General features: G+C 40.3%; 1 protein-coding gene across 1 annotated transcript in view; it reads right to left on the bottom strand.

Moving 5' to 3' along the window:
* The window catches only part of ANXA10 (annexin A10), a 101,488-nt gene extending 86,982 nt beyond the window's left edge, over positions 1 to 14,506 (bottom strand). The window contains exons 1-2 of the mRNA XM_057548268.1: positions 14,461 to 14,506; positions 7,406 to 7,572 (exon numbers count right to left, since the gene is read on the bottom strand). Of these exons, the coding sequence (XP_057404251.1) occupies positions 7,406 to 7,572; positions 14,461 to 14,506 (213 nt within the window). The remainder of the gene's footprint in view (positions 1 to 7,405; positions 7,573 to 14,460) is intronic.
* Between the last annotated feature and the right edge of the window lie 10,541 nt (positions 14,507 to 25,047).

Genomic DNA, 25,047 nt, shown 5'->3' with positions numbered 1-25,047 from the left:
TCTCTCTTCTCATCTATTGGGAATGGTTGCCTTACCCTCTTTTGGACGCCTGTTCTTCTCTTGCTCTTGGAGGGCCACTGTCTCCTGGTTTTACTCTGACTCTGCACTGGTTGCACTTTCTCAGTCTCCTGTTCTAGAAATTCCTTCTCTTCCCAACTTCTGTATTTGGAAATGTTCCCAGGATTAGTCTTTGTTCCTTTTCTGTTTCTATGTAAACACTTGTTCTAAATGATCACATTTAATCCCTGAGCTTGAAAGCCATCCCTCTACTTAGGAATCCCAATTTTACATCTTGTCCCTGAGCTCCAAAATGTTTATTCAGCACCCTCATTTGACCGTCTAAAATGTATCAAATAGGACCGTACCTTTTCTTCACATCACTGCAGACCTGCCCTTCCACGTGAGTCAGGGCCACCACGATCCACCCACAACCCACCGAGCTGCTCAAGCCGAGAATCTCCGTCTCACCCTTCGAAGCCTTTGTCTACCTCGAGTCACCCGCAGGTCCTGTTGGCTCTGCCTTTACGATGCACCCTGAATAGGATCACTGTATCCTCATCCACCATGGCCACCTAATCCCAGCTAGACTTCTGCACACACCACCTCCCAGAGCTGCTTTGATGCTGTGCTTTACTGTACAGGGTCCATTCTCCACACAGGACCCAGAGTGAGTCAGACCCGTCGCTCATCCCTTCAGAATCCTTCACTGCATTCTGACATTTCAGATAAAACCCGGAGTTCTTCCCCAGTCATGCAAGGCTGTACGTGGCCTGGCCCTGACTGCCCTTCTGCCCTCTTGTCCGCCTCTTCTCCCACCGTTCATTCTTCCCAGACTAAAGGCCGTCTCCCTGAGGTCCTGCAGACACCACGCTCACCACTTACTCAAAACCTTAACACAGGACATTTAAAGTTGCTCTTCATTTACGTAGACCCTTCCCTGTCTGCATGTTTTGACCAGGGTGGCTCTTTCTTCTTATCTAGAGCTCTGCTTAAATATTGCTTCCTTAGAAAAATATCTTACCTGGCCAACGTGTCTTTTTTTTTTTTTTTTTAAAGTATTTGTTTATTTATTTATTTTTGGCTGTGTTGGGTCTTCGTTTCTGTGCGAGGGCTTTCTCTAGTTGTGGCGAGCGGGGGCCACTCTTCATCGCGGTGCGCGGGCCTCTCACTATCACGGCCTCTCTTGTTGCGGAGCACAGGCTCCAGACGCGCAGGCTCAGTAGTTGTGGCTCACGGGCCCAGCTGCTCCACGGCACGTGGGATCTTCCCAGACCAGGGCTCGAACGCGTGTCCCCTGCATTGGCAGGCAGATTCGCAACCACTGCGCCGCCAGGGAAGCCCCAACCTGTCTTTTAAAAAAAAATTTGTTTTTTATTGAAGTATAGTTGATTTACAGTGTTGTGTTAAATACTGCTGTACAGCAAAGTTATTCAGGTGTACACATATATATATACACATTCTTTTTTAAAATATTCTTTTCCATTATGGTTTATCACAGGATATTGGATATAGTTCCCTGTGCTGTACAGTAGGACCTTGTTGTTTATCCATCCTATATATAATAGTTTGCATCTGCTAACCCCAAACTCCCACTCCATCCCTCCCCCACCCTCTCCCTTTTAGGCCAACCTGTTTTTCATAGACCCTTCTTCTTGCATCACTATGTCTACCTTTATTCTGTTTTCTTCTTCACATCTTCTGTAGTGGGAATGGTAGTTTTTCCTTTATTTTTTAAAATGTGTCTCTACCACTAAAATAGACTCTGTGAGGCTAGAACATTTCTTGGTCTTGTTCACACCATACTCACAGAACGTAACATATTGTATAAAGTATTTACAGCATCCAAAATAATTTTTGAATGAATGCATTTGATTTTCTAAGAATTTAAAGCTGAGAGCAAGGCTGTCAGTCATGTTGGTGGGGCTGTGGCAGTGCTCTCACCCTGAAACATACATACAGATTATCTGTTAATTTAAAGACCAAAGTTATATGTCATCCGAATTCATCTACTTTTCACAAATACTCTTTTCCAGGACTTTAGAAATGTTATTATTGGTCATCCTAGCTAGCAATCTCCGTAACCTCTCTCTTGTAAATCTCAAGATTCTTTCCGAAGCAAAATAGGAAAGGTAACCTGTCCTGAATTGTGTGGCTTATCAATTACAACAATAAATTTTTATTGCATGTACCACACTTGTCCTGCTCAAAATGCCATTGTCAATTTCACATATTGACGAAGAGAATTGCTGTTGAAATCTAAAGTAATTTTTCCTGTAAATTCACATAGAATACACAGTAGGTATCCATGTCATATATAAATGAACAAAATGTGATTGTAAAAATTCTCTTTATCTCTGCACTTTGGACATAGGCTGATATTTGAAAGCCCATTTAAGGCTCACTCTAATTGGAAATTTGCGCTGACCCTTTCCATTTTGTAGCAATAGAATTCACGAATAACAATAACCCATTTTAAATTATTTTTCAAATCAGATCTCCAAATCCTTATAAGAAGAAATTTAATTAAAAGTCAAAGAAAAAAGTAACATACTATAAAATTATTTTCATCACTTTGAAAATTAGTTTCTAGCACATTAGTTATGTATATTAATTTGAAACAAAGTTCACATTTCTGGTATAATAATTTTCATATATTTCACAGAGCTTAGGAGTCAGAGAATCATTATCATTAAAGAAGAAGAAATATTTATGATGCTAAATTGGCCTCATCTGAAATTAATACTAAAAGCAAGGCATATTAAAAAGTGGTATCACATGTTTCTGTCATATTTACCTTTTAGTTTATCAATACCTTTTCTTTTGTTTTGAAATGAAAACACATGATGCGTCTTATTCCTGTATGACATGTTTCACCTGGTCATGGGGAGGAGCCTGAGCTCTCATGGAGCAAATGTGGCCAAAGTAGAGCCGTAAACTTGATTTAACTTTTCTTGAAATCAGTAAATAAAGCTCATACCGTCGGATGAAAATACTCTGTTTTTAACATACATATGCTAATCTTATCCATTGAAATAAGAAATATATGTTTGGTAAAATAAGAGATTTCATTTTGATGTGTGACTGTGAAGTATTTAAAAAACAGACATGCTAGAATGTATATATCCACGTGTGTGTGGTCCTTGACCTTGGGGGATTATACATATACGTTGGCAGTGATGCCATGGTTTCAGTGATAAAAGAGAATACTTTTGAGCACCTAATGTGCCACCTTTCTTCGAAACTCTTCGAATAGTTTAATTTACTCCTAAAAGCGATGCTGTGACGTAGGCATTATTATTAGTCCACAACATAGTTGGGGTTGAAGAGACTGAAAACTGGATTCAGATAATCGACTCACAAGAGTGCACAGAGCGCCCTCGTGTAAGGCTTTTAGTGAAGACAAGGGCCCGGAGTGGCAGGGGAGAGGGTTCAGGGAAACAGCAGGCCTGCTCAGCAAGGGCCTCCCCCTCTGCGAGGATGTGACATCTCCAGGCGGAACCAGCGCTTGTGCAGTGTGTCTTGCTTTGGGAGATTTTGCTAAAAGTTCCTGGTGAGATCTGTATGTCTCTCTGGTTATGTAGCCCAGCCAGGCTGACTAACCAGTACCAGCAGTTCTGGGGTTACTGTGGGAGTTATTTGAGGGTTATTTTGGAAATGCTGCATTTCGATACCCACCCACGATTCTGAAAGGAATTTCATAATACAGCGCTCTGCATTGGGGTTCTTTACCTTCCAGGTATGTCAAGCCTGTTTTCTGGACTGTATCGCGACCTCGTTGGCTAGTACCCAGGAACTGGCAAAAGTCACTTTTGCTGTTGTCTGTGTCCCCTGATGTTGTGAGGAACACCACTTAATTCTGCCCACTGGGCAGGTTTTACTTTTACCTCTTGAGTTAATGTAGCATCATCAGTGCGTCAACAGAGCCCCTGTTCTCTAGATGGAACGTAGGTTGGTCATCTAGATCGCTGATGACCATCTACAGTCCATGCTGCTTGGCACCCTTTGATAATGTGTTACAGGGAGGGGATCACTCTGTCACATCCTTCCATAAGTCCACAGGGAGATGTAGGACCCAAAGGGATGCCAGCCTCCTGTTCATACACGTGCTGAGGACCCCAGTGCTCTCCCCATTGGATGTTCTTGAATGCACTATTTCTTTTAAAGATAATGAATTTCATTAAATCCTTCCCTCCATCTCCCTCCGTGTAGTTTGATGATATGACATAATCCACAATGATAGGTATCTCAAGTCTCAAGTTTATGTCCTTTATAATGGGAACAATTCCAGTTAAGTCCCCAGTAACAATGACAAGCCCAGTCGTTCTCGCATGGTGTCCGGGAACTTGCATCAGGTTACTTTCCAGTCTGAATACCAGCGGGTACCACTGGGTGGCAGCAACAGGCTTTTGCCAAATGCTCCAGCCAGCTTGTAAGGGACAGTGGGAGAGGGCGGCACAAAGGCTTGATTGTGCTATGGTTCTTTCTTATTTATTTATTTATTTTTGGCTGCATTGGGTCTTCGTTGCTGCACGCGGGCTTTCTCTAGTTGCAGCAAGCGGGGGCTACTCTTCATTGCAGTGCACGGGCTTCTCATTGTGGTGGCTTCTCTTGTTGCAGAGCACAGGCTCTAGGTGCACAGGCTTCAGTAGTTGCGGTGCGCGGGCTCAGTAGTTGTGGCTCGCGGGCTCTAGAGCGCAGGCTCAGTAGTTGTGGCGCACGGGCCTAGTTGCTCTGCGGCATGTGGGATCTTCCCGGACTAGGGCTTGAACCCGTGTCCCCTGCATTGGCAGGCGGATTCTCAACCACTGCGCCACCCGGGAAGTCCCTGTGCTATGGTTCTTTGAGGGCCTGAAAAAGAACAAAACTGCTGTTTCTCAAAGCCCCACTCAAATTTAGATTTTTTTTTCCTTGGTAATTTTATGAATAGGGGCTAATAAATTTCTCATATGTTACATGTGGTTTCTCTAGAAACCAACCAACCTAATCAGTTTTAGTGCTCCGGGCTTTGATTTTGGAAATGGCAGGACCAATAACTCATTTTTGGTTGTCGGAAGGATGCCCTAGTCACCGCTGTCCAAGAGATGTCAGGGCATTTCACGGTTTTTGCTGAGCCCTGAACTTTAGTTGGTTTAATCAGTGTCTTCTGGTGTCATATGGCTAACAAGTATCAATACTTCTAATTCAGTTTTAGCTTAGGGACCAGATTGAGAAATACACATATCAATAATGTAATAAATAACTGTACTTTCCAACTGAATCTTTATCTCTAATGGCAAAAATATGTAAAGAACTCATACAACTCAGTAGAAGAAAAAACCAAACAAAGCGATTAAAAAATGGAAAGAGGAACTGAATAGACATTTCCCCAAAGACTTAATTATACAGATGGTCAAGAGGTACATGAAAGTGTTCAACATCACTAATCATCAGGGAAATGCAAATCAAAATCACAGTGAGATATCACCTCACACCTGTCAGAATAGGCCATCATCAAAAAGTCTATAAACAATAAATGCTGGAGAGGGTGTGGAGAAAAGGGAACCCTCCTGCACTGTTGGTGGGAATGTAAATTGGTGCAGCCACTGTGGAGAACAGTATGGAGGCTCCTTAAAAAACTAAGCGTTGCCATACGATCCAGCAATTCCCCTCTTGGGTGTGTATAGAAAGGAAATAAAAATGGGATATTGAAGAGATATCTTCTCCCCCATGTTCACTGCAGCATTATTCACAATAGTCAGAGTGTGGAAACAACCTGAGCATCTGTCCATGGATGCATGGATAAAGAAGATCTGATATGGAATATCATTATTCAGCCACAAGGAAGAAGGAAACCCTGCCATTTTTGGCAACGTGGATGGACCTTGAGAGCATTATGCTAAGTGAAGTATGACAGAGAAAGTCAAATACTGCATGATCTCATGTGTGGAATCTTAAGAAGCTGAGCTCACTGAAACAGAGAGTAGGATGGGGATTACCAGGGCTGGGGGTGGGGAAATGGGGAGATGTTGGTCAAGGGTACAAACTTCAAACTTCCAGCTGTACGGTGAATAATTTATGGCCAAAGCAGGAAAATTTAAATATCTTCATGAAAACACAGTAAAAGTGCATTTTTCCATCCATCTCACATGAATGCAAATTGGCTTTGAATTTCTTCTTGAGTAGAAATGGAGGGAAAGCATTAGCCAAATTGATCCCAGACCTGCGGTCTCCCTTAGCTTGTCCCCCTGTCTGAATATTTAATGTCACACTGTGTACTACTTGTGGCCTGGAGGCCATTGTTTTTTAAGATTTTCATCATCTCCAGTGAGTCTCCAGGATTCTTCAGCTTTTCTCACAGACCATTAAACAAGGAATTTGTGGGTATTGATGTCCCTGCCTCTAAAAGAACTTTAATCAAAATTTCTTTTTGCACCTCAGGTGTCCAACCCTGGTCTCTCCTAATTGTTTTAAATTAGCCACTTGAGTGGGCTTAGATAATTGTCAAAGTTCCCATTACCATGCTCCATTAAAAGAGAACAAAGAACAGATTTGCAGGACAGCCTCTTCCCCAATGATTCGGGTGAGATAAGACCTTCCATTCGAACATCATGTCCATCCCATTAATACAGTCTGGTGGGGTGAGACAGCACGCAGACACACACACACCTTTTGTTCATAAATCCCTACATTTTAAGCCACACTTTTACCTGTATCTGAAACCGAGCAGGACCCTGTGGGGCTCCTGGGCATGGAAGCCTTTCTGTACCCTGTTTCTTGTTTATAGGGAATAGACTCCAGCCTCCATGACTTTCCCCGAGTTCCAAAGGGCAGATTGAAACAGCTGCTAATCAGGGAAAGGAGGGGATGCGGAGACAAGGGAGGAGCAGTCAGGAAACAATAGTGCAGCCTTGGGGCAGGGTCCTGGTTCCCCCTCAAGGAATACACAGAGCCATACCTTTGAGCTCTTCTGCAGAACTAAAGCCCCCACCCAATGGAAGATGTTAGAATTCTTCATTCCAGAGAGGGTCACAGTTTGATAACCTTGAGAAGTTCATCAGGAGACCACCCGAGGCCAGATTAAAAGAACGCAGGCCCTGCCCACACCCTGATCCTTACTGGGAGCCCTGCCCTTGACATTGCTATAAAACTCCTCCCCAAATCCCCCCAGGTTGGGGCACACAGTTTTTCAGGGCAGGAGCCTGCTGGGGCCCCCTTTGCCTCGCGAAGCAATAAAGCTCTTCTTTTCTACTTCACCCAAAACTCTGTCTCTGAGATTTGATTTGGCTCTGGTGCAGAGGCCGAGTTTTCAGCGTCAAATTCTTTACACTGGCTCACCACCCTTCCTGATGTAATTATAGTTGCCTGCGAACTTTTCATCACGTTCTAGTGTGGTACCGTGTCGGGCACCAGTGTCCGGCCGTCTCACCGAAGCCTCTGTGTCCTCAGGCTGCTCTACCCACATCACTGTGCGCAGCCTCGGGCCCCTCACTGGTGGCTGAGCCTTGCGACCTTGGCCCTTCTGTCGTTCAGATTCTTTCTTCACCTTTTTCCCACACAATTCTAATTGGCCTTTACTCCAGGAATTATAAATTCCTTTTTGTATTATAATCAGATTTTAGAAAATTCATTAAGGCTAGGGTAACGTGAGCAAATCTGTCCCAGTCTTTTCAGAGCTTGCAGAGTTGGTGATGCAATAAGATCATCTCATCATTAAAATGAGATGTATAGTGAGTCATTAAAAATTTAGTACTTACACCATGTACTGTGTCCTTTTAATGCTATTTAAAAATTTTTAAAATTATTTAAAATTAGTTTTTAATTAAAGTATAGTTGATTTACAATGTTGTGTTAGTTTCCGGCATACAGCAAAGTGATTCAGTTTTATATATATATATGTATATACATATATTTATTTATGTATATATATTTTTTCTTTTTTAGATTCTTTACCCATGTAGGTTATTACAAGACACTGAGTAGAGTTCCCTGTGCTCTACAGTAGGTCCTTGTTGGTTATCTGCTTTACATATAGTAGTTTGTATCTGCTAACCCCAAACTCCTAATTTATCCCTGCCCGCCTTGCCCCTTAACCATAAATTTGTTTTCTGTGCCTGTGATCAACCTACTGAATACTTAAGATTCAGTTTAAATGTTCTGAGGTACTTTTTACCCCTTTTATCCTTATTTCCTTTCTTTAGAATAACCCTAATCTTCTCTCGTCATTAGCCCCCCACCCCCCTTGCAGTAACTGGGCAAAGAGCCTCCCAGTTTCCCACACCCGAGCTCGTCCCTGCAGCAGTAAAGCCTTACAAGGAGCCAGAGAAGCAGGGGCCTCTTACAGCACAGCACGGAGTTAGGAGAAAGTTTAGGACTATTAAAACTAATCAAAGTGACTTGTATTCAGCACACTTCAGTGGCCTCAGAAAGAAGTATTCCACTGAATATCTGAGGGTGGGTTTGGACCATTCTCCTTTATGGTTTGTGTTATTTACCTTTCCCTTTGCAGAGGTTAACAGATTGGGCGTTGGCCCCTGTATCTACATGATGGCCAAAGCTGCCGGAAGTGAGGGTCCTGAGTACAAACTAACATGGTTGTCCGTTTGACAGTGCCCCATGCAGGGGAAGCGGCTCTTTGATTTCCACGCAAAACATTTGATCTCAGTAGAGGTTCAGAAGTGAGTTTGTGACTATCTCCAACATGGCTTAACCTGTGCAGCTGAATATCCTAGTGTTTCTGTAGTCTCTTGATCCCCTCCCCCGTTGTAAACAGTTAGTGACTTTTGTTCATACAGGGGACATATTTTGACAAAACAGTTATCTCCCCCGTCCCCTTGGGCGTTACAGGCTGAGCCGCGTGCCACGGTCTATGGCCTTGGACCCCACCCGCTGCTTCTCTTCACTGTCATTTTCTCCCCAAGAGACAGAGGCAGCCAAGGTGCAGAGCTGGGTCAACTCGGAAGTTCATTTAGCTGTTTGCCCCGGGGTTGGGATCTTCCTCTCCCACATCACTGATAGGCATGCACCCTCCCACCATGGGCGCAGCGTTTGTGCGACTTCCTGCCAGGGATGGGGGGAGGCGTCGGGTTCCTGAACCCCCCCCCCCCAGTCCTTCTTCATTGCTTATTCTCCCAAACAGAGGCTTCGCCATTATTTAAATTATACAGTCTGCCACCTGCACAGATTGCAACCAGTTATGTAATTGAAAGGACGCACAAGAGTGCATGGAACACACACCCAAAAGGTTTTATTTTTTATTTTATTTTTTAATTGAAGTATAGCCGATTCACAGTGCTGTGTTAATTACTGCTGTACAGCAAAGTGATTCAGTTATACATATATATACAATATATTCTTTTGTTTATATTCTTTTCCATTATAGTTTATCAGAGGATTTTGAATATGGTTCCCTGAGCTCTACTGTAGGACCTTGTTGTGTATCCATTCCATGTATAAAAGCTTATATCTGCTGACCCTAAGCTCCCACTCCATCCCTCCCCCTCCCCCTCCCCCTTGGCAACCTCCAGTCTGTTCCCTATGTCTGGGAGTCTGTTTCCGTTTGTGAAACCCTCTATGAAACAGAAACAAAAGGTTTTACTCGAGGCACGAGCAGCGCAGTGGAGAGAGAACGGGAAAGCGTGAGGTCCCGGTCCAGGTGCAGCCTCGCCAAACCTTCTCGTTTGCCCGGGACACACTTCGTCTGCAGGTTGAACCCTCACGATTGTGTGATGAACTTTAGTTTGGGAAGACGTCCCTAAGCCTCCAGGGGGATGTTTTACACCCCTGATCACATAATCAACAAGGCTGTGTAGCAGGAAATACCAGGTGTAAGCCAGAAACAACTTGAACAGTTTGTCGCCACCAGGGAAGTTTTCAAATTTAAATAGCACATTACAAAGTATTAGTTATAACATCGCCTCCCCTTACCTTGATCAAGAGTCAGTTCCAGACTTCCAGGTGACCCCGAGATAAGCATAGAGGGGGTAAGCCTAAAATAACTCTATTTTACACAGGCAGCCTGAGCACGGACGGTCTGGCCACAGTACAGGCAGACCTCAGAGAATTAAACTGTCATGGAAGGTCCTCATGAACAAATATTTTGTTTATTTTTGTTTACTTGTGGATTTTAAAGGAATAAAATAATGTTTATTCATTATCTTTCTTCCTAATCAAATCACCATATATTTTGCCCCGTTTTGTTCTTGTTAAATATATATTATTCTGTATGTATAGTGGTAATTAGCGAAAAGTTTATATTTTATATTTTTACTTAACATATGACACACACACTTTTCATGCTCCAAAGGAAGTTTTATTTTTATTATTTTAATGGCTGAATAATATTCTATCAAATGCCTGTACCTTAATTTAATGTCTAGACTATTGTCTTTTTCCCAATTTGCTTTCTATTATAAATATTATTTTAATAAACTAAGCTTTATTTCCATTTATATTACTTTTAATAAACTTTATTTCCTTTTATATTAGTTCCTTGGGTTAAATTCTTAGAAGTATGATACTGAGTCAAAGAGTACACTTTTTATTTGTGTAAGATAAAACATTTTTATATTATTTTTGAAGTTTTTGCCATCTTATGATTAATAAACTGAATCTATATTCTTTCAAGACACTCTTGCTAGTATGGATTAGTTTCTTTCTAATTAAATATGCATTGAACTGTATCTCATTACACTTTTAATTTGCATTTTCAAATTATATTGTGCATGTCAATTTTCCACTTTCACATTAATTGATTTTTACCCTTGTATGAATAGTTCATATGCTTAGCCCATTTTTCTTCACATATTTCTTGCAAATCTGAAGGGGTTCTTTATGTAATACACACCAATAGTGTAATTTATGCCACTGCACCGAATAAATCTGTTGTAAGAGAATTGCTAGTGAATAAGATGCTCATTTTTGCCATTAGGTCACCCAGCATGTGTTTGAGCTCTTTCTTGTCCTTCCATTCTGCAGAGGTGGGTTTGGGATTGCGGGCAGGAGGGAGTCCTGTTTAGAATATTTGTAATCATCGTATTTAACCCTATTAGATGGCAAGGAAAGCCTCTCTTTTCCATTTATGACAACAAATGCAACACCTTGGTGGTATTTTCCATTGATCCACACATGGATTTGAGATCATGAAAAGGTGTATTAAATCATGATTAAAATATGATGACACTGACTGGAGGAGGTTAAAGACCAATTTTCCTAACCAGGCTGTGGGGAGAGGAGGGGAGGTGAGGGAAGAGAAGGGGAGGGGAGGGGAGGGGGAAGGGGAGGGGCAGAGAGGGGGGAAGGGGGAGTGGAGGGGAGGGGAGAGGGGGAGGGAGGGGAAGGGCGGGGAGAGGAGGGGAGGGGAAGAGTGGGGAGGGGGAAGGGAGGGGCAGAGAGGGGGGAAAGGGGAGGGGAGTGGAGGGGAGGGAATGGGGGAAGGGAGGGGAGGAGTTCTTGGCTCCCACCGAGTCAGTCACAGTGACCATGGTGTATACAATTGACTAATATCCGTATGTGAGAATCATGACCAGCATGGGTGTTTTCAGCTCCATACAGAGAGACAGATTTAAATATTCTGCTAATCTTCATGCAGCCCAATGAGATGGGTATGATTATTTCTTCCATTTCACAGAGGAGGAAACTAAGGCACCAAGGAATTGATCAAAGTCAAGAGGTTTATTAATGATGGTACTGGAATATGTCCGGGCAATTTATTTCAGTCTGTTCACTAAACCACTACACTGACCTTCTGTAACAGAATTATTATTATTATTTATTATAATGCATGGAACAAAGTTATTAAAAATAATATTGATAAAATATTGAATTGTTCTATATGACTATCGAAATATTACAAGTGTACTAATGAGCTTTAGTATCTTATACAGACTCCTGAATATTTCCCAACCTTACATTTGTGGTTGTAGCTCTTATTCTTTGGTGACAATAAAATATTTGTGATGACAAGTTAATGATATGCAATTTCTATACTTTGCAAACTGTAAGTGAGATTCTTGCTGTTCTGTTGATCACTGACTATTCTAAAATAAATAGAAAAGGGACAAATAATGAAGGGAGAAATTTTCTTCATACCTAATTTGTACTTAATTTTTTCTTGTAGATATATAGACTGCTAGATTTTTTTCACTTTTTTTCTAAACTGCTGTAGGTCTGAAATATTTAAATACATATAGTAAATATTACACATTGCAATATGTTTTTATATAATACACATATCACTGACACAACAATTTGATTATGATGCCTTAATGTTTTCTTCATATTTATTTTGCTTGGAGTTTGTTGAGCTTTTCGAATCTGTGGGTCTATAGTTTTTGTTTATTTGGAAAAATTTGGCCACTTTTCTTCAAATATGTTTTCTAGTTCTTGGCTTCTCTCTTCTCTTTTCTGGAACTCCAACTATATGTCTGTTAAACAGGGTGATATAATCCCATAAATGACTCAGACTCTAATTGTTAGCTGCCGTTTTTTCATCCTGTGTTTCAGTTTGTATAGTTGATATTATTTTTGTCCTCAAGTGCACTGGTCTTTCTTTCTATAGTTTAATTTGCTTTTAATCTCAACCAGCACATTTTTTCATTTCATATTGTACTTTTCAAGTTCATTTGTCTGCCTACTAATGTATATATGTCTGTATATTTTTCCTCTTTATTTCCTATCTTTTTCTTCTTTATTTTCATTATTGCTTTCAGTTTCCTGAGTATTTTTGCAATACCTGTTTTAAGGAACTTGTCTGCTCCTTTCAAGATTTCTACCATTTTTTGTCTGTTTTTATTAACTAATTTTTATCCAGTTTATAGATCAGATTTTGTTTGTATTTTTTTTTGGATGGGGGGTTACAGGATTATTTTTCATCAGATGCTGGTATTGCATTTATTATATTGTTGAATATCTGTGTTTTCTTGTCTTTATAGAATTTTGGGCTTTGATTTGGCAGGTAGTTAAATTGCCTGTTTCTGACTTGTTCTTAAGCTTTTGTAGGATGGGTTTGAAGAGATGGCATATTAAAATTTAGAAAGTCCAATTACATTTGTAATTCAGATAAACAACAAAGCATTTATTTCAGGAAAAGTATGTCCTGTGCAACACTAAAAATAGAAAATGGGACATTAAAGTGAAACTTCAGTTGCAATATTTGAGACATACTTATATTATAAAAAAATGTTATTTATCTAAAATTTATCTAAAATTCAAGTAGACTATCCTGTATTTTTATTTGCCCGATTTGTCAATCCTAGTAGTTGTCATTTTGGAGTCTCTACCAAATGGCCCAGGTATTCACCCAGATCTCTCTACTTTGACAGGTTGGCCATCCATCCCCTGCCATCCCTCTCTGACCTCTAGGAATTTCTCAGCTTACAACTTGCCGGCAGTTCTCCTTTGCCCACCCTTGGGCATTTTCATCCTGTGCTTGTGCAGATCAGTCTTCAGACAAGGACTTTAGGAGGATCCTAGGTACATTTCTTGGACTCTGTTTAGTTTCCTACGGCTGTAACAAATCACTACACACTTAATGGCTGTAAGCAATAGAAATGTATTCTCTCACAGTTCTGGAGGCCAGAAGTCTAAAATCAGCACAGGCAACTACACTCAATATTTTGTAACAACTTGTATGGGAAAGGAATCTGGAAAAGAATACATATATATGTGTGTATATGTATGTATAACTGAACCACTTTGCTGTATACCTGAAACTAACACAACTTTGTAAATGAACTATATGGAAAGAAAGAAAGCGAGGGAGGAAGGAAGGAAGGAAGAGAAAGAGAAAGAAAGAAGAAAGAAAGAAAAAAGAAAGAAAAGAAGAAAAGAAAGGATGGAGGAAAAGAAAGAAAAAGAAAGAAAGAGAAAGAAAACATCAGTACCACTGGACTGAAGTCACACCCCCGGGTAGTTACATTACATCCCTCTAAGTTGGGCAGGTTCCTACCACGTGTGACACCCTGCTGTCCCATCTCGAAGCACACACAGGCTCTCCCCTCTTTGCCACTGCCTGTGTGCATCCCATCCCGTATGCTAGAAAGGACCTTCCTTCCACTGTTCCCAATACAGCCTCCCCATTAGCCCCTCTCTCTTCCGGGAAACTCTTAACTCTCCTAGGTAACTAGCACATCCTCACCCTGTGCCTACCTGTTGTATTCTTCCTCTTTTGTAAATGCCACTTAAATTCCTTTATTACTTTTACATCATAGTGAGGTCAGAGAGAACATCGGCCAGGAGACCACTCTGACTGGATAATCTGCCGGGACCGGAGTTCCCGGAAAGCTGTTCCACTCCCAGTTGAGGTTGATGAGAGCTAAAGGCACAAATTGAAACCAGCCAAGGGAAAAGCTGCACGGGACGGAGTGCAGGGAGGGCCACACCTGGAGCGTCCACCTGTCGGGTCTCCGTGGAGTCAGGACGGCCTCGCTCCTCTCCTGTTGGCTGTGACAACATACACGGAGTGTCGCCAGCAGAGACACTCACCTGAGCCTTGCTGTCTGGAGGCTTCGCCAGAGTCTGTTGACTGCATCACCGATCTGTGGTCTCAGCCCGTCCAGAGGTCGAGCAGGTACCATGGGATGTGAAGCTCCAGCCACAGATCATCCTGGCAGGCCGTCCCATGGCTGCTGCGGGTGAACAAGGACACCCGCACCGGGCAGGACCCTCCGAGGGCAGAGTCCCTCCCAGCAGCTGCACGAAGTCCAGACCCATCTTTCGGTAAGTTTATGTCTTTGTTGTAATTTTTGCTTACTACATTTTCACCTGTTTTATCCTTCCTAGCACAGTGCTAAACAAAGTTGACATGCCGTGGATATTTTCATGTTAATGAATACATATTTTCAAATGAGTGAATATTTTAACGTGATGCATGTTAATTTAATTTTCAGTGTGTGAGCTCTTTTCTCAGCACATGTGTTACTATTTTAGGGTAAAAGAGCAAGAGCGATAAATCAAAGTCTAAGTAGTGAATTCACATTATGTATGTGCATGTTCGAGAGTCGACATAATGCTTATCTGGAGCAAAGCTCATTTCCCATGATGGATGAGAGAGAAGGTCCAGGATGGGGCAGAGGGAGCGGGGCTGAGAGATTAGTTCAGGCCAAGGGCACGGAGTCTGAAGGTCCTTTAAAAATCCTTATTTGCGTGACTAAATTCTGGCTCATTGCCAAGTGTCCATTCTGAGGAGGGTAGTGGAATGTCTAAGGGGTCCTAACCAGCATCTTTCTAATGACCTGCAAACAAGAGAGGATTCAGGCTGCTTCTCATATAATTCGTGCACTTTCTTCACGAAGGCTAAGGGTCTTTTCTCTGCCTGCTGTGAATGTATGTCTATCGTTTTAAGGAAAAACGTGTGAAAGTTACAGGCAAATCTTCCTCAGGATTGTGATGGGCTGAATTGTGTCTTCCTCAAGTTCCCATGTGGAAGTCCTGACCCCCGGTACCTCAGAATGTGACTGTACTTGGAGACGGGGTCTTTACACAGATGGTTGAATTAAAATGAGGCCGGTAGGTGGGCCCCAGCCCGACAGGATGGTGCTCTTAGAGGGAGAGGCGGTTAGGACCCCCAGAGACACCGCGGGCACGTGCGCAGGGAAGACCCGGTGAGGACACAGTGAGGAGGTGGCTGCCTGAGGCTTCCTCAGGAGTGACACCTGCCCGCGCCTCGGTCTCGAGCTCCTAGCTTCCAGACTGAGAAAATGCATTCCTGCTGTTTAAGTTACCCAGTCCGAGGGCTTTGGTTATGGCGGCCTGAGCAAACTAATACCAGGATCTTTCTGCAGACTCCGCAGGGATCTCTTCATTATGCTTCCAAGACCAGTCCACGAAGAATCAGTTGAAAAATGAGTACATCTTAAAGCTCTAAATCCTCACATCTGCTGGAAATGTTCATCCTGTATACCTGACACTCCTCATAGATTAAAGCAGTGGTGGTCCATGCGGGCGAGACTTCAAGGGTTCTCACTCACACATCCCTGACCAGCTGATGCCCTTTGAGACTTTGTGACAGAGGATTACTCATGGGGGTATACTTCTGTCTCAGAGATCAACCTCTTTACGTTAGGATAAAACAGGAAGCCCCATAGCAAGAATCACCGCAACGTTGTCGTGATTAAGAGCAGTTAGGGATGAGTGATGCCCTGGTGCATATGGGAAGGATCATTGAAAAGATACATTTCTCTGTGTGTCTAGACTTGGTGCAATGTTACAGGAACTCCTGAGGAAGGAAGGAAGGAGGGAGGGAAGGAAGGAAGGAAAGAAAGAAGGAGGTGAGAGAAAGAGAAAAAGAGGGAGGAAGAGAGACAGAGGCAGGAAAAATGGTGAGTGTATATTGTATGTAGCGTATTCAAAGCAAGCAGTGGGCACATTGTCATTGACCAACCCTTATTGGAAACAAACTAAAAGGATGTTCACGTAGAAGAGGTTAATGCCTTGAAAGGATTTTAAATGAATTTTGCATAGGATGAGGAATTCTGAGAGTGTTACTAAAAATATTCCTATTGCTGGTACAGTAGGGGGTACAGAGGACGCTAAGCCTTCGAGTCCAGCTGCACAAAGACGTCCCCTTCTTCGCTCTTTCCAAGGCAGATCGTTGCAGAATTTTCTTTTACCAAAACATCTTGATAATTTATTCAATAGTGAATTCGAGTGTTTTCTACTTCCTAGGTGCCACACACTGTTTTGGGTGCTAAACTTACAGCTGTGAACGAACAAAGCAGACAGAAATCACCACTGTCACAAGGTTAAATTCTAGAAGAGGAAGACTGACAAAAGTTAAAATTTAAAATGTAAAGAATGTTAGATGGTGTACGTGCGGTAGAGAGAAACACAGCAGGAAAGAGGAATAGGGAGTGCCGTGGTTGAGGAAGTTTCCATACAGCAGAAACTAACACATCATTGTAAAGCAAGTATACTCCAATAAAGATGTTCAGATAGATAAATAAATAGGGTGGGATTTTGAGAAAGTTGCAGAAAATGACTTCTGGGCAAAGCCTTACAGGAGGTGAGGGAGCGTGACTTGAAGATACTCGGGAGAAATGTGCTCCAGGCGCAGGGTAGGCTAAGGCCGAAGGCTCTAAATGTAGAGTGTTGCAGGTGTGTTTGACAACATGTGGGCTGGCATGTGTGGTGCAGGGAGATGTAGGGTGGAGGTGGGGAGGCAGGGGGCAGACCCCCCCGGGGACTTGCAGGCAGGAGGGAGCCTTTGGCTCTTGTTCTAGGAGGAATCGGAAGACAGTGCAGGTTTTGTCCAGAGCAGTGACACCATCTGACTTACCTTCTAACTCATAACTCTGACTGTTGGGTTGATGAAAGACCAGAGGGGAGGGGGAGCGAGCAAGTGGAGTGCTTGGGAGGCTAAAATTAAAACCTAGTCATGACATAAACCAGGGGCACAGTAGTGAATGTGCTGAGAGATACTCAGCTTTTGTAAGTAGAGCCAACTTGATTTCCTGCACCTCAGGTGAAACTTTGTGTGCTCGCTGCTAAGGGTGACAAAAAAGGCACTTCCCGTGACTGCTATGGTCTTTATACCACAGTGTGAGGAGAGGGGGCTGTGCGTGAAGGAGGGCTCACTGCGGTGCGAAGCGAAGGTGGGAGTCGGGGTAGGCGGGGTGTCCACGCAGTGGTACCCCATCCCCCCACCAGTCCACCAGTCTCATCTTCCGGCACGGCCCTGCCTGGTCCATGAGGACTTGCTAACCCGTCACCCTTCCTTCTGTTCCTCACTGTATACATTATTCATCACTTCTACCTCTTTGTGTTTCTAGAACCTGTCAAATGATATGCCTGTAAATTTGGTCCTGCCATCTGTGGTCCTAGAGAGCCCAGTGAAACAGTGGCGCTGGGTTCAGGGTGCAGAGGTCGGGGGTTCTGTCCAGCTCTGCATGGACTTGGTGTGTGACGTAGAGCAGCCCCTTCATCATGCTGGGTCAGTTCTGCATCTATGAATAAAAACACTTGACAGTGACTGTACTTTACTCACCACAAACCCAATAGCTGCCCCTCCCTCCAACAGAAAAGAAAGGTTAAGAATGAATGCAGAGTTCCTGATTTTTAATTTTGCTACAAAGGGACCTTAAAAAGAGACTTGCTGTCACCATTGTTCTAACAAAGAGATTGCATTCTTATAACTAGAAAATTCCAATCAGATATCATCTTAAAGTTTAATATTTTCTAAGGAATTGCTCCTGGCTGTAATTCTTTTCTGTGATGGTGGCTGGTGAGATTTGTCCACGAATCAGTGTTACTTGGTGGACAGGCGTCTGGAAGCACTAGTCTCGTTCACTAGTTCTTACACTTAAGCATGCCTCAGCATGACCAGAAGTACTAGTTCAAAGGGGTTGCTGGGTCCCACCAACAGAAGGTCTGATGCCAGAGTTCCGGATGGGGCCTGATGTTTGCATTTCTGACATGTTACCTGGTGATGCGACTTGCCCAGGGACCACTCTTAGAGAACCGCCCTACGTAATTTCTAATACCCATACTCTGCAAACTTGTATGTTGTCCTGATTCTTTGATAACTAATCATGAGCACATCATAGAGACATAGCCAACATTGTTATGAATAAATATGATATATTTTCTACCTGCTAAAGATTTTCAAACATCAAGATTTTAAAAGCCAATTTATATAATGTATTCAACTTGTGTAGTTAATATAAGAAAATCTGAGCCTAAACGTTACTCGTTGGTAAACAAGTGCTACAAAGTGTGCCGTATTTACACAATTAAAATTTAAGATTCTAACGGTACAGATGAACTGGTTTGCAGGGCAGAAATAGAGACACAGATGTAGAGAACAAACGCACGGACACCAAGTGGGGAAAGTGGCGGGGTGGTGGTGCCGGTGGTGTGATGAATTGGGCGATTGGGATTGACATGTATACAGTGATGTGTATAAAATTGATGACTAATAAGAACCTGCTGTATTAAAAAAAAAAAATTATTCAAGTCAAAAAAAAAAAAAAGAACCAGAAGTACTTTTTTCATAGCATGAGAATGTCAGTGTATTCCAGACTTTAAGTTTACACAAAATGGCTTCATCTTTATCAGTGTAACTCTTTACCTGTATGTTCAGGAAGCACTATGTACAGGTGGACATCTAATAATTACCAGTTAGTGATAATGAGAGCTAAGGCTGGACAGACGGGAAATCTAGAATGTCAGTTAGTTGAGAAAGAAGCTGTCAGCTCTAGTATGCAGAATTGGAGTTGATTAGGCTTACATTTAAATTTTAGTTCCACATCTTACCAACTGCACGACTGGGGTCATATTACTTTATCTGAGTCTCAGTTTTTCCAATTGAAAAATGGAGATAACTCAAGCCCTGTAGTTTTGTTATGAGGATCGGGATAATACCTGTGAAGTACCAAGCCTAGTGTCTGGTGCACAGTAAATATTTTCTCCTTCCCTTTAAAAATAAATAAATAAAAATAAAATTTAAGATTCTACAGATGAAATAACACCAAAGAAAAGTAGGTTACACAAAAATTCTTTTGTAAATGTATTTTTAAAGTTTAGAAAATCATAAATCAGAAAAAGCACCATAAAGTGATTCTTTTTAGGTCCTATATATAACATTAGTGTTGATTTTTAAAATTTTATATATGATTTATAGGGAAGTGAAATGGATGTACAAAACCTTTTCAAATTTTTAAACAAAGTGACTTCTTTTGAAAGGAGGAGAAGTCTTGCGATATTGGAAAGCATATTTTTCTAACTAGCAGTATAGGAATGTTTCAAGATATAAATGCTATGTAATTATTTGCTTTAAAAACTAGACAAGGAGGCAATCGAGCATAATTAACAGTGTTGCAGTATAACTGTAGTGGTGGTGTGTAAATGCCAAAGGAAGCATATCTGACCTCAGCCTTGTAACCTCATAGACGTTTGACTTTGTACCCTGTGCCCCAATCCAGGAAGCAGATTGTAGAAGCCAAAGGAGCAAAATACCCTCCGTTTAGTATTCAGCTGTTACCTTGACAACTGGTAATTGGTATTAACTGTTGTTTTCATTTGTAAAGGGAGCTGATTTTTTTTTAACAGGCACTTTTATTAACAGCAGTTAGTTTAAATATATAGCTCAGTGCTATTGGCATTGTACATGCAGATGGCTGAAAATGTCACCGTAATTGCCTTATATGATTTTAACTACAATATCCATTTATCTAGCAAATGTATTACACTTGGCTTTCTGAGGGTTATGGGTGTGAAAATAATTTCCTTATTTGCCATGTTTCTCTTTTCCCCCCATATATATATATATATATATATATATATATATATATATATATATATATATATATATATATTTGTATTTGGCTCTTCAATTTTTCTTTTAAAATTATTTGTTTCTACAGATTATATTAGATTTTAGGAAAATGGTATGAGCACACATTCAAATGAACAAGTTAAAGAAACTTATCTTTCAATAAGGTTATTTACAGTTATGAATCTGACATTAATATATACCTGATAACTTTCCTGTGGATCTAAGGGTTTGGATGAAAAGCCTTAAATTTTGTGCCACAGTTGCAGGAAGTAACTAAGGAGAGGATACGTTCTTAATGGAAAAAAGGTCAGTGTTAACCTTAGGCAGAGCTTTTACATTATCAAGGGATAAGGTGAAAAAGGGTAAATACCAATCGGGTACCTGCTATTACTCTTTATGAGTATGACATTGGGGGCTGTAAAAGCCAGGTCGCTTTGGAGGACAATGCCTTTCTGTTGATTCAAGATTTCATCTAGAAATTAAGGGAAATTCTAGTTACATCCTCTAATATTCCAAATGATACCTCCTGGCTAAAAAACGTATTGAAAGTGGTCCAAAAACAGGAACAAAGAAAGCAGTTGAGGGAATAGTTTAATCCAAATGAGAAATAATGACTGTGCCAGAGGAGAGAAATAGAAGAAAAGTTCAAGAGATATTTTGGAAATAGTGTGTCTAAGTAGTGGGCTCACTGACTATGTGGTGGTGAGTAAGTCTATGGCTCTGTGTACAAATAGGTGGCTTTTATTCCATTAACAAAGGGCAATTGGGTATTTGAATTGCCAGTGAACATTTAGATGCAAATAACCTGTAGGCAGTTGGAAAGAGAAATAGAGAACCTGAGAGCAAAATTTGCATTGTAGAAACAGATTTGGAAGTCCTCAGCCTACAAATTGCAAGTTGATAGTATGGGTGTGGGTTAGATTATTGAAGGAGGGCATATAAAACAGTAGGAGAACAGAACTGGAGCAGATCCCTGGGGAACAGCAATATTTGAGAATAATTTTAAAAAGAAGCACAAAACAGAGGGAGAAACCACTCTCAACTTATTTTATGAGGCCAGTAATTCCAAAGCCAGACAAAGGTATCATAAGAGAACTATGGACCAACATCATTCATGAATATAGATGAAAAATTTCTTAACAAAGTATTAGCAAACCAAATTCAGCAACATATAAAAAAGATTATATACCACGACCAAGCAGGATTTATTTTGGAAATTCAAGATTGGTTTATCATCAGAACATCACTTAATGTAATATATCATATTAGTAGAATGAAGTATAAAACTACAGGATCACGTCAGTAGAAATAGAAAAATAATTTGACACTATACAACATCTATTCGTGATAAAGAACTGTTAACAAACTGGGGATACAGAGGACCCTTCTCAACCTGATAATAGGCATCTATGGAAAAACTACAATTAAAATCGTATTCAATGGTGAAAGAATGAATGTTTCCCCTTAAGATTGGGAACAAGGGAGAGATACTCACTCTTATCACTCGTATTCAACATTGAAATTGGGGTTCTTGTTGAACAACAATGGGAGAAAAAGAGACCAAAGGCATCTAGACTGGGAAGGAAATAATAAAATTGTCTTTACTTGCAGATGACATGACTGTATATATAGAAAGTCCTATGGAATCCACAAAACCAATTGTAGAGCTAATAAACAAATTCTGCAAGGTCCCAGTATGTACAAAAATCAGTTACATTTCCATGCTATCAATGAACAATACTGAAATAACACCAAGAATTCCATTCACGTTAGCATCAAAAAGAGTAAATTGAATAGGAATAAATTTCAGAAAAAGGTGCAAGACTTGTACACTGAAAACTACAAAACATTGTTAAGAGAAATTGGAGATCTAAGTAAATTGAGACATATTCCATGTTCATGAATTGGAAGATTCAATATTGTTAAGAATGTGTATCTCCATAAAAATCCCAACAGGCATTTTGCAGAAATTGATGTGCTAATCCTAAAATTTATGTATAAATGAAAAATATTCAGATAGCCACAACAAAATTGTGGTTTCAAAATTTATTATAAAGCTACAGTAATGGAAACAGTGTGGTACTACCATCAACATAAACATTTAGATCTATGGAATAGAATTGTATAGAAAATTTTTTATCTTTATGGCCAATTGATTGCCAACCAGGGAACCGAGGGAATTCAATACAAAGGATAGTGCTTTCCACAAATAGTGCTGGGACAGTTAGATATCCACACACACAAAGTTGAATTTAGACCTAATTCCATAAAATACACACTCACCTAAAAGTAACTCACAGTGGATTCTTGGCCTAAAGGTAAGAGGTAAAATTATTAAATTTTAGGAAAAATGTAAGAGAAAATCTTTAAAACCCGAGTTCGAAGATAGGACACTAAAACCATAAACAAAAAGTGGGAAAATGATGATGGAAGCTTCATCGGTATCACAAACTCTTGACCTTAATATGATCATCTCAATTGATGCAGAAAAAGCATTTGACAAAATTCAACATTTCTTTATGATAAAAACTCTCAACAAAGCTGGAATAGAGGGAACATACCTCAACATAATAAAGCCAATAATGACAGGCCCACAGCTAACATCTTACTCAATGGTGAAGAACTAAACGCTTTTTCTCTAAGATCAGGAAGGAGGCGAGGATGCCCACTCTCCCCACTTTTATTGAACATAGTATTTGAAGTTCTAGCCAGAGAAATTAGTCAAGAAAAATAAATAAAAGGCAACCAGGTCGGAAAAGAAGTAAAGCTGTCACTACTTGCAGATAACATGGTAGTGTATATAGAAAACTTTAAATGCTTCATCAAAAAACCATTAGAACTAATAAATGAATTCAGTGAGGTTGCAGGATACAAAATCAAACAAAAATCTGTTGCATTTCTACGTACTACTAAAGAGCTATCAGGAAGAGAATTTAAGAAAAGAATCCCATTTACAATTGTACAGCCATGTTAGAATGGCTATTATCAAAAAGATAAGAAATAACAAGTGTTGGCAAGGATGTGGAGAAAAGGGAAGCCTTCTACACTGTTGGTGGGAATGTAAATTGGTGGAGCCACTATGGAGAACAGTATGGAGGTTCCTCAAGAAATTAAAAATAGGACTACCATATGATCCAGCAGTCTTACTTTGGGTGTTTATCCAAGGCAAATGAAAACACTAACTAGAGGAGATACATACACCCCCAATGTTCATAGCAGCATTACTTACAGTAGCCAAGATGTGGAAGCCACCTAAGTGTCCATCCATACATGAATGGATAAAGAAGATGTGGTATATATATATATATATATATATATACACACACAATGAAATATTACTCAGTCATAAAAAAATGAAATATTGCCATTTGCGACACCATGGATGGACCTAGAGGGTATTAAGCTAAATAAAATAAGTCAGACCGAGAAAAACAAGTACCGTACGGTATCTCTTATATGTGTATCAAAAAAACCGAGAAACAAATAAACAAAAACCCAAGCTCATAGACACAGAGAACAGTTTGGTGATTGCCAAAAGCAGGGAATGAGGGTGGGAGAAATGGGTGAACTGTTTTTTTATTTTTTTAGTTTAAATAAATTTAATAATTTATAATAAAAATACATTCACATAGTTTCTTTCAATCATAATTATACAATGTAAGTTGATGCTGAGTTTCTGATGTAAAAAATGAACTTGAAATAAAAAATTCACAAAGCTATAGGGTTGAAATCATGTGGTGGTTTAACCTCCGAATTTGTGGACACAAAAAATCATCTCCTATTATAATGATTAAAAACATCATGAAGTACAAAAACGCATACATAGAAGGATAGTTAAGCCACATGTAACACATTTTAAGCATGGCTTTATGCTTATTGCCAATCACGATGAAGTGCTGAAAACACATTTAGGGAGCAGTCACATCTTCCAAAGAAAGACTAGCAAATTCCATCTAAAATGTTGAAGGAAAGTTTCATTCTCAGCAGGACCATTACAAAGAATGACTGTGTGTTAATGAATGTTAATGACATTAGCTCTACTGTCCTAAGACTACTTAGAGAGATACAGTGTAATAAAAGATACATGCTCATTCATTGATGTGCATATGTATCCAAAAGAAGAAAAACTGTTAATTATGAACCTTTATAGAATGGAGATTTTAAAGTATTTCAAGTAATTCAGATTTACCAATGATTATCTCCAAAAGAACATTTTACATCCAAAATAACATGACTAATGCAAGTGTAGTGAATACTAGATTAATTAATAATATCTGACAATTTATCTCAAATTGATATTACAGGTTTTAATGATGCATTAATTATCATTAATCAAAAAATCATTGAAGAACACATGACAGTCTTGCACCAATTTATTTCATTAGGATAATACTTGTTGGGTAAAGCAGAAAATTAATAATAAATATCGAGGTTTTTGACTGTTTAACACAACATTTTTTTATTAGAGTATATCTAATTTTTATTGCATTTTCAGATTTCAGAGGAGGAATTATTTTTCAGTTCGTTGAAATATTAATTTAACTAGCATATAATTAAATATTACGTGAGATGATCAGTAGAAGGGTGAGCATGGTTTTCAGAATTCAGTCCCACAGTTCTCACTTTTTCCCAAATGTAAATTGAGTTATGTCTTAGGGAAGCATGGATACTCACTCGGTCAAAGCATTTTAAAAAGATAAGCTGATGCGTGTGTGCTAAGCAATAAAGTGTCATTTTTGGGGGGAGTATGTGTCACTTTGGGGGGGGTATGTGATGGGACTGGGAGAATGAAAGGGGTT

The sequence above is a fragment of the Balaenoptera acutorostrata genome, chromosome 6 (genome assembly GCF_949987535.1).
Source record: "Balaenoptera acutorostrata chromosome 6, mBalAcu1.1, whole genome shotgun sequence".
Lineage (NCBI taxonomy): Eukaryota > Metazoa > Chordata > Mammalia > Artiodactyla > Balaenopteridae > Balaenoptera > Balaenoptera acutorostrata.
The sequence above is the reverse complement of the archived record's forward strand: the minus strand, read 5'-3'. Positions and strand labels throughout refer to the sequence as shown.